Source organism: Mya arenaria, chromosome 9 (genome assembly GCF_026914265.1).
Source record: "Mya arenaria isolate MELC-2E11 chromosome 9, ASM2691426v1".
Lineage (NCBI taxonomy): Eukaryota > Metazoa > Mollusca > Bivalvia > Myida > Myidae > Mya > Mya arenaria.
The window spans coordinates 61661879-61673172 of NC_069130.1; the positions used below are offsets into that span (position 1 = coordinate 61661879).

General features: G+C 36.5%; 1 protein-coding gene across 1 annotated transcript; it reads left to right on the forward strand.

Moving 5' to 3' along the window:
• The first annotated feature begins 1401 nt into the window (after positions 1-1401).
• Positions 1402-10896, forward strand: LOC128203672 (uncharacterized). Its single transcript, XM_052905196.1, has 6 exons — positions 1402-1551; positions 7690-7811; positions 8474-8565; positions 8943-9080; positions 9655-9774; positions 10725-10896. The coding sequence occupies exons 1-6, from the start codon at positions 1447-1449 to the stop codon at positions 10739-10741; spliced, it is 594 nt and encodes a 197-aa protein (XP_052761156.1). The 5' UTR covers positions 1402-1446; the 3' UTR covers positions 10742-10896.
• Positions 10897-11294: the final 398 nt, after the last annotated feature.

The window sequence follows — 11294 nt, forward strand, 5'->3', positions numbered from 1 at the left end:
GCTACTTTACCCTCAATTTAAATTGAAATATTGGAAAGCCCCTGCTTGACGGACTCCAAGTCTGTGGTTCAACGATTTCAGATTTTAGCTTGTTCCACACCGTGATGGCCCGTTGGAAGAAGGATGAGAAATTGTAGTACGCCGTAGCTTTGTTATGGTTGGTGGGAAAGAAATATTTGACAGCTGGGATATCGACCGGGTTGTTGACTACCCTTTTACATCACGGGCAACTAAGATAAGCTCCTCCGTGCCTCCAGTGACTATCAGCAAGGGCGTGCTAGCATGGTTGACACATTTCTATTGTGGAATCCGTTTATTCAATACCGTGCGACATTACTATGTACCATTTTAAGTCTCCTAGTGTGTGTTTTGTAGTAAGACTGTAGAACAATACTTTGTATGCGTCCACGCCTATTCGTGGTTTCCTTTCAAGATAAGGAGGTTGCATCTGAGAAAGACTAGCGTGAAGCTACCATTCCTGGTTATCTTGTTGTTACGCCTGTTATTGCCCTTCATGTGTAAACCAATATATTTTGTAGTAGCTCAGTGTCTAGTATGTAGCCTTTGAATGTGTAGTTATGTTTTGTATGATCTTATGTTATCTGATAAGTGAACGTGGCGGGTTGGTATTACGAGATCGCACATCAGATATTAACTTAAAAACTGATTGAATAATTTTTTCATTGTATTATTGAAAGACGATTTCTCAAACGAGATAGTACTAATTTGTTTTGGGATTATATTTTACATAGAAGTTGAGTTATTTCCCCCCGATGTTTTTTGTTCTAATCACTATGCTTTCAATGGTCTCTTTCCTAATTTGGTTGTTTTGTGTTACAACAAAATCATACCGCAGGAAGTCATAAAGAGTTCTGAGTGATGAACGCAAGTCAAAATGTAACGACCATAAGTTACTACCCCTTCTCACGTCCGATTCTTGATCCCCTCTGATTATTTGGATCACCAACCGAGTCCTTACATTGATGACTAGTAAAAGTCACGTTCATGCGCTTGTTTTGGCTCGTCTATGTGTAGCGTGACAAGCTACCATTCTGTCAAATTATAAAGTAATACCGCTTCTTTAATGAGATTTATCAAATTTGATTTTTCAAAGATGGAAATTGGCGTGTTATTCCCCAAAAGCGCTTTAGCAGGTCGTCTTTATCGGACAACTGGGACTTTAAATACGTACTTGGATAAATGCCAAAATAAGCTTTGAATATATAACATAAGTATACATAGTAAAAACTATTGAGTATATTGTATTTGACAAATCTGAATTTTGCATACGTACACAAATGTTCTTTAAATTAAACAAAAGGGTTCTTATTCCTTTGCATCCCTTGAATGTGGTTTTGATCCGTTATTATGCATTATTACAGCTTTTCAATCTTCACTCGGTAGAGCAAAGTACTTCAGAATGAAAACTCTTCTCTTGCTTTGCGCATGTACCCTGGTCAATTCCTGGGTTGTCCTGAGCTGAACGATTATTCCTGCCAACTCTTTGAGTTTTCTTCGTCGGAGGTAACTAGGACGGAGTTTAAAAAATCGGTAAGAATACGCGTGTAATTACTACACCCAATAAGTTGATACAAACGTAATTTATCTCGATAGGGACGGAGGAGGGGGTGGTGGAGGTGAGGTGGAGACAACTCCAAGCTGATATAAATAATTGTCATGTTGAAATATTAATATCCTAAATGTCCTTTTGGGGAAGCCAAGTAGACGTGCACATGGTAGGGCTAAATTCACGACCTCTTGTCATTCGGAACTCCTCGGCCATTTTTATCGAAAAAACCCTCGGAAGTATGCCGGTTGATCAGTAGAAGTATTTCGTAAAAATGGAATTATATCATTAATTAAATGTAGTAGTTTAGTTTAAATTTGTTGATCTAAGTTTAAATTGATTGTCAGTGAAGTGTATTATTGCAAACTTGATAAAGATTACCAAGAGTAAAGTCATTAATTTTAACTGCATAATAAAATTACTACGAGATCTACTTGCATACAAACCAAATTCTGAGTATGTAAACTGTCCAAATACATCCGAGGTTGTTTCCGATAAAAATGGCCGAGGAGTTCCGAAAGGACCTCTTGAGTGAGAGCCGTACTAAAACACAGGAAATTATCACTCTCTAAAAGGCAGGGTTACATACGCACCCACTGAGTTAATAACGCACTTGATCTTAACGTCAATAATCAGTACCACATTTTAGGAGGGAATCCCAGCAACAGCATTAAAATGTACGAGGGTGTTATATGGTAAAAATTATATAAACAGAGGATCTCAAATGAGTGTTTATTTTGTATCAAATTTATTAAGCGAGTTCATTTTAAAACGATAAAAACGAGGCTTTGCCGAGTTTTTATCGTCTTTAAATGACGAGTTAAAACATTTGATACAAAGTAATCACGAATTTGAGATTCTGTTTATAACATAACCCAGTTATGGTCGAAATCTAGGTCAAAGTTTTTCAATACACATTCTCGTGTCATAGAGCGAAGAATTTACATTGAGCTATTAGGATGCCTCATTCGCATGAAAGAAAATAGTCATATATTAAAACATTATACAATACAAAACATTCATGTATCAATTATCAACCAATTTTCAAATGATTCACTTAAAAAAAAAAAAAAAAAAAAAAGAATTCATATTTTATTCCATAAGCAAATCAATAATGAGAGCAATGTCATAACTACTTGACGTCATTAGTAATAACATGAGTGTGTAAAGAACATATGTCCTCTGCGGTTGAAGTTTGAAAAGACCGTTAGTAGCGTCACAGTCGCTTTCTGTAGTGCAGATTCGCTTTGTAGCTGTGTGACTACATCATGGATTTTTGTCATTTTGATGGATATGCACAAGGAGTTTTACCTCCGTGAATTTGAAAAAGTGCGATTTCATGTTGAATCAATGACTGTGTGCACTTGAGCATTGCTGGCGGACTGTGTGCATACACTGAGCATTGTGCAGGTATTTTCATTGGTGTACTGGATGTTGGATAATATCTTGTGTTGATTTGAATTTATGTGGCTATGGTTGTTTAAAGGTGCAATGTTTTTGTGTTCCAATATTTGTATAATTTTGTTCGCAGGAACATTGTTGTCATGCATGATTCAATTCCCGGACGAGGTATTTTCTGGCAATTTGATCGGGGTCGTTTCTTTGGATTAAGCCCAGCATCCTTCACCATTCGTTTCATCGTGGAGCTGAGTTTGTTGAGACCGACAGGATTTATTTTGAAACATTGTTTCTGTTGTTTGTTTACGTTTTTTGACAGCGCGTATGAACAAATATTTTTGTAATGAGTTTACCTAATTTGCATAGTTATTACACTTGTCAAATATAACAATAAATATGGATGGGGTTATATAACTCCTGCGCCATAAGTTATGTTATATAATAAAACATATACACCTTATATCAAACAAACGTTTACAACATGTTAACATAAGCAATTTTATAATCATACTGGACTTTGTCTAAAGCGTCAAAGGTCATATGTAGCATAATATATCCGCCAATAAAGCATTTATGGAGTCTAGGTCAAACGATATGAAGACGACGTCTTAAGTGATACCACTGTAGGGACATTCTCATGTCATGTCAAGGCCTCAAAAAGTTCTTCGTTTACACAAGCATCTCCAAAAATGCAGTGTACGTAAGCATAAGAATCGGGAAAGTTTTAAATATGAAATGGTCAAATCTAACAAATTCACTAAAAATGCACATTTATTTTAATTGTTTTAAAAACATCCACAGTAAGGCCAATAAAGTGTATGATCGGGAGGAGAATATAGGGTCGGTCGGGTTAATGGAAACACATGTAAAACAAATATTTTTACGCATTAGTCCCATGTCTTTAATCAGAACAGTTTAAATATTGAAATCTCAACTCTTTAATCAATATCCCATAAAGCTTCTCCCCGGCCCATCTATTTCACTGCTGTTACATGAATTGCAATCAAAGCTATTTCTATCGTCTATTACGGTGTATATCTGTAGTGAAATCGCAACTCTTTAATCAATATATCATTACGCTTATCCCCGGCCCATCCATTTCACTGCTGTAACATGCTTTGCAGTCAAGGCCATGTCCCTCGCAGTGGGAGGTTTTGAGGGGTGTGGCACTTTTATACAAGACCTCTATAGACATCCGTATTTTGAAATCAAGTTATGATAGTTATTTCCCTAACTTTGAGTTCATGAAATGCAATATGACCATAAATGGCTACTCATTACGCATAGCAGTGATATATAGGCCTCCACCAAAACAGAAAAAGGTTTTCAGACATACAATGACTTTCTTGAACAAGAATGGCCAGAGTTTCTATCAAGATATGCAACTCAAGATAAGAACGTCATTATTAGAGGCGATCTTAACTTCTATCTAGACATACCTGCTGACAGGGATTCTGCCAGGTTCATCAGTTTCCTTGACTCATGTGGAATACGGCAACATGTCAGTGAACCCACACATATTGGTCGACATACTTAAGATGTTGTGATCACTTAGGATAAGGAACACATAGTCTCTAATATAGATGTTACCTATCCCGGTCTATCTGATAATTATGGAAAGGTAGCACGTGACCATCTAGCAGTGAATATCAGTGTCAAAGCTGCAAGACCTGCTCCTGTCAGTAAGACTGTATCTTTCAGAAACATACGTTCAAACATTGAGGCATATAAGATGTGATATATCTGCACTTAATCTGTCCGACTCCAGTGCCATAAACATTGAATCCATTCAGGTGCTGTTAGATAGTCATCTGACAGAGTTTTCTCAAGCTTCATCCGGGGAAATGAAACGGAACATCATGAAATCTCCAAATAAATCTTGTGAGTTAGATCCATACCAACAAGGCTATTGAAATCATGTTTCGATGAACTCTTGGCTGTTTGGAAGAAAAACATTAATTCTTCTCTAGACTCTGCTTACGTTCCGACAGCATTTAAGAGTTCACGTATAATACCGCTTTTAAAGAAGCCAAACCATGATCAAAACACTTTAACTAACTTCAGACCTGTCTCCAACCTCCCGTTTATTTCGGAGGTTCTAGTGAGAGTAGCCAACAGTTGTGTTGAAAGACATTTGAAACTGAAAAATCTTCACGAGGAACATCAATCGGCATCTGGAAAGTTTCACTCAACAGAACAGGTCCCAATTTCTCGAAACTTCTTAAGTCCCTTATAACAGGATTAAGCTAATCTCACTATTTTTGTTGTTCTATAAAATGTGTTATATTTACTTCTTCAAGAATTTTTAGAAATTATGTAGGAAACATCTGTATGATTAACAGAATAAACCATTTTTCGTTTATCAAAATCCATTTTCAGTATGTTTTTTGGCTAATTGAAATATGCGACTTAAGCCTGTTAAGCCTAAGAAGTTTCGAGAAATTGGGGCCAGCTTTACTCAAGGTCCAGAACGACATTTTTCAGTCTCCAGACCAGAGCAAAGTTGCAATCCTAATTTTACTGGATCTCCTCTACTTTCGACAACGTTAATTATAACATGCTGCTCTATCGTTTAGAACATGACTTTGGGATATCAAGTAAGCCACTTGCATGGATGAAATCTTATTTAAAGGATCGTTATCAAATTGTTTGCACCGATGGGGATCTTTCCAATCCAGTGCTTATGAATAACAGTGTGCCGCAAGGATCTGTGTAAGAACCCAAAAACTACATTATGTAGATCTAAACCAGTTGGTTATTTGCAAAACCACGGATTTGGTGATCATTTCTACACTGATGACTCTCAGTTATACTTATTATTTGAACTTGCAAACGAAATTAGACAAGTTGAAGCTGTGCGGCAAGTAAAAGCCTGACTCAACGATATTGTCCCCTGGATGCACCACAATATGCTAAAATTAAGTGCAAACAAAGAAAACTAATACTAATACTTAACAATACTGTTAAGCTCCAAACGCAATGCAGATCGTATCCTAGACTTAACTATGCTAAATAACGACAAGTAGGCCACATAAGGCAATATCTAACCAGTGATGCAACCAAAACCCTTGTGACCCTCTTGTAACATCCAGGCTTGACTACTGCAACTCTCTGCTTCATGGCCATGAAATCGATCTTGAACAAACTTCAAATAGTCCAAAACACGGCAGCTCGTATCATTACCATGACACCTCGATTCAACCACATCACACCAGTGTTAAAAGAACTTCACTAGCTTCCTGTGCAATACCGGATTCATTTTAAAATATTGACAAACACCTATAAAGCCTTAAATGATCGATCGCTTTGCTACGTCAAAAACATGTTAAAGATTCATAGACTTCAGCGTGTTTTAAGATCCCAAATTGACAAACTCCCTCTTGTGATACCAAGATCCCGTCCTGTTACATATGATGATCGTTGATATTCAAATGCTGCTCCGAAGTTGTGGAATCCGCTTCCACTGGGAATACAGAACTCAAACACTTGGACTCTTTCAAAAGATCTCTGTTTTTGAAAATATATGGTAACTGATGATTAAGTTTTATCTGACGGCGCACCGTTCAAACAAAACACATATAGACCACACACCGGTCAATAAAACAGATATAACACAAACGGTTCAAAACACTTACAAATAACACACACCGTTCAATAAAACACAGACAGAACATACATTGTTCAAACGAAACCCAGATAGAATGCACATCGTTCAAACAAAACACAGATAGACAGCGCACCGTTCAAACAAAACACAGATAGACGTCGCACCTTAATACAAAACACATACATACGTCGCTCCGTTCAAACAAAACACATATAGACGTCGCACCGTTGAAACACAACACAGATAGGCGTGGCACCGTTCAAAGAAAACACAGATAGACCATTCACCGTTCAAACAAAACAAAGATAGACCACACACCGTTCGATAAAACACAGATAGACAACACACAGTTCTATAAACACCGATAAAAACACACACCGTCCAAACAAAACACAGATATACCACATACCGTTCAAATAAAACAGATAGAACACATAACCTTCAAACAATACACAGACAGACCACACACCGTTCAAACAAAAACCAAACAAAGATTGACCATACACCGTTCAAACAAAACTGATAGATCACACACCGTACAAGCAAAATACAGATATACCACACACAGTCCAAACAAACCACAGGCAGACCACATACCGTTCTAACAAAACACAGATAGACTAACAAAGCACAGATAGACCACACACCGTCCGAATAAAACAGCACACCGTTCAAACAAAACTCACATAGAACACAAAAAGTTCAAACAAAACACATTTGCATACAGTCTTTCTTTTGTAGTCTGCAAACAGCGGATCTTAGCATTTGAAAATAAAAGTTGAAAGTTAAAGTTAATGAACTTTGAAAACCTTTCAGTGACTATGTACACTCATGGACATATTGATGCAGTTTGAGTTGTGACACATAACATCAATACTTATTATGTTTTGTTTTATCACATCCATAACACAAATACAAAAACACACACACACAACAACACTTAATAAAGACGCTAAATGATAGACTCCATTTTATCATCCAGTGTTATCAATAAATATGTCGGTCAACGCCAAAGGCACAATCACTTGAGGTTAAACATAAATCGCTCATCTATTTAAATAATGACTACACCACCCAATAGTATAGCAGCCAAACAAAAACTTAATTGATTTTGTAGATTGCGACAGGAGAATGGCTGAGTATCTACACCATGGAGATAGGAGAGTTAGCGCCTTTCGGGAAAACCACCAACAAATGGTCCAAAAATAGAAGTAAATGGCGTCGTGCCACCATCTCTTTGTATGATACATTAGTGTATTATATTTTGTATTATAATTTATATCTATGTTACTTACTAAACATTGTATAATTATTCCAATATTTTAAAGGACTAGACACCAGATTATAAAACTGCAAGAAAAATAAGAAGAGAATTATCAAAAACTTACATCAAAATGATATCGTTGTGTACAACTCATTGAATCTGATGTATCACATAGCTTATGTATCTTTCGAAGGTTTCGCGAATTTTTCAAAATCGAATTATAACTAGGTTTGTCTACCGCGTTAATCACTGTTACTTTAAAAATAGCGTCGGTATATGTACTTGTACTAATCACCCGACTTTCACATTCTAAATATAGACACTATAAACTGGGAAACCGTTATGCGCTATTTTTATACGGGTCAACTATGCTGAGACAGTGACAAATTATTATTTTAATCATGTAAAATTGTTATTGTCCTCATACTAGCTCGTATTGACAATTCTAGTTTTGATTTGAGGAAATACTGTGTTTGCCGATTTTGGAACCATCTAGTGTATAGTCCCTTTAAACGTCATAAATATAAGGAATACTGTCTTGTTTGTTTCTAGTATATTGCCTTATTAGTATTTAAAGCCGTTTCCATTGCACCCTAAAATCTTAATGTCTGTAATTTTATAACCGCTCTATATACAGTAATCAGACAAGTAAGAAATGTGACACGTTCTTGTTTGACTACGATCTGACCATCAACAATTGCGGAAGCGGATGGGCGGAGCTACGTCAAGGTAAACACTAGATTGTATTTGTAACATTTAGGACTTCCTCTAGCTGAGACTAGCTTGCGTGTTGATCAGACACAGATGAACAACAAATGCCATTCATTGGTATTTATCAAGCGTGTCTGTACCAGTACTTTGATGTTGAAGTATAAAGATATAACCCGTAAAAAGTGTTATATTTTGCTATTGCATGGAGAGTATTAGTAAATTTAACTGAAAGTTCCCTTTGTAATATAATACTTCAATCGGTGTTGACAAAGTGAACGTCAAGACCAGTTATTAGGTTATTAAGAGTTTAGGTTTCCGATAATGAGTTGGTGGTGATGTTGGTGCTATTTACGTTAATGACCATGATACGACGTTTTGCACCTTCCGGTAACCAGTGGACGGTCACCGCGTGGAGCAGTTCTACAGTCAGGATGTGAATAGCTACTTCTGGTGGTTTATCTGCCTTACTCCCGAGACCGACAACGGCTGTGAATTGGGCTTCTTTGATCTTCAGATAAGGGACGACCGTCAAGGTTTGTTTTATTTTTTTATTTAAATCAAATCAAATTCTGTGCCAAATCGCGTATTTGTGCCCAAGCACGGAGCTCTCAATTTGTAAAACAATGGAACTTTTGCACTCAGAATGAATTGACATGTTATATACATACAATGTATGTCGGGAACCGATCGAATAAACCAACGGTCGTTGGTTCGAAAAGTAAACCGACTGAAGGGAAATACTTGCTGCGAAAGAGCAAATGTGCGAAAACCAGTCCTATATGACTTCATGTAGGCATGAAAATGCATGATTTGTAGTATTTTCCTACCGCCACTAGGCTGGTTTGCGCATGTTCGCCTTTCGCCGCGAAAAGGCAATTACACGAATTAGGAGAAAAAAGCCACAGTACCTTCTGGGTGTTTATCACCAAAAACATGTGTTTTCATCTAATTCTAACCTAGCAAAACATTTATAATTCCTCCAAAATCTTATTCTTATTTTAATACTGTTTAATGATCATCAACCATTCAACACCTCTTCCAAAACGAGATTTCTGATTATTGTATCACCTTAATCTTGTTTGAACATTTCTTGAAACATACTTTCAGGAATTGCTGGTGAGATCAACCTGAACGGAATTCCGTGGGATAAAGTCTCCGCTGACCTGAAACTTCTGAGGACGAAGACATTTGATGTCTCTTCGGTCAGATACGCATGGCTAGGACCGGGTATGTTTTTATAGGCCTTTTGCGGATACTGAAAACCAGCATTGCTCAAAAGGTCAGCCATTTCGGGATAGTTCTAATTGCGACTTCATTGCTGAATTATTCAAGTGAAACTACGCATAAACAGGCATTTGTTTTCGCGAAAGGACTATAGTACAAACAGACTTTGAAGCCAACAATAATACTGATAAGATAATTAGACATGCACCAGTGATCCTTACAGCGTTATTGTCAGTATATATGCATACTGAGTGTTTTATGCGTTCCGAACACTACTTGAACCTAATAATCCTAGAAAAGATCCGTCTTTGATGTTAATTGACGAGTTTAACTATAATTTACGAGTAAATTGTGAGTGTTTAATTGGCCTCTACATTTAATTGGTCGTTATACGGAAGGTAATCACTGAGACATTGTTCTTCTTTCACAGGAAATACAGGTTCAGTAATAATCTGCATCTCGCAAATCAACAGTTATAGACAATAAACATATGTGAGCATTTTGCTGTGCTAAGAAGGAAAGTATTTTAATCCTAAGTGGTTGTATCCGTCAAATGGTATAAATAATACGTTTGTCACCATCTCGGACTGTTACAGCCTCATGTGATTTAAAGTCAAAGTCGAGTCTAGTATATGTATTTTTGTCAAATACTTATAAAAGGAGTACACTTAAAATAGTCATTTTAATAATCTTCATAGAATATTGCTAAAAAGCTTTATTAAGGGCCATCTAAAATAGACGTGACTATACATGCACTGAAACCGAGTCAGATATAAAACACCCAGAACACCCGGATGTTGATGGTCCTATAGTATCTATGCAACATGCTTTGTATCTACATTGTTTTGAAATGCTTCTATTTACACATCAGTACTGTTTAAACAGAATCACTCCGGTTAGTAAATGTTAATTAAGAGTTTGTTTATATGATAATGAATTATTTTGTTTTTCAGAATGCAGTTTTCCCTAGTCTATCAGCATGCTTCATGAGAGGCAATGAATTTTTCCCTAGTCGATCAGCATGCTTCATGAGAGACAAACAGGCGTTGTTGACTTTTACTTTCAGAACTTTTAACTTATTGAGAGTTATGTATCTTTAAAAATAATGTTGTTTGTACTTATTTCTGATTCAAGTCAACTTCAAAAAAAACGAGTATCATAAGTCATCGTTTTTTTAACAATCATGTTTCAATTTCTAACTGAAGATAACTTACAAAACAACTTCAAAACGTATGTTTTCGGATACCACGTTCAACATTATATATAAACTCATAATAAAACTTTGCCTTGGACTCTCGAAGAAGGAATCCCAGTAATGCAATGATGAATGAATCTTCACTTTTATAAAAAATAACAACAAAAATAAGAAAGAAATACGGCCCTGTTTAAGGCCGATAATTTTTATCTGGTCCCACAATAGAGGATACCCCAAAAGTAGGGCCCCTCTAAGAAATCCAACCAACTGCACACATTAAAAGCGTACGAAGAAAGCTGCTAGGTTTGTATAAAATGTATGTGCACGC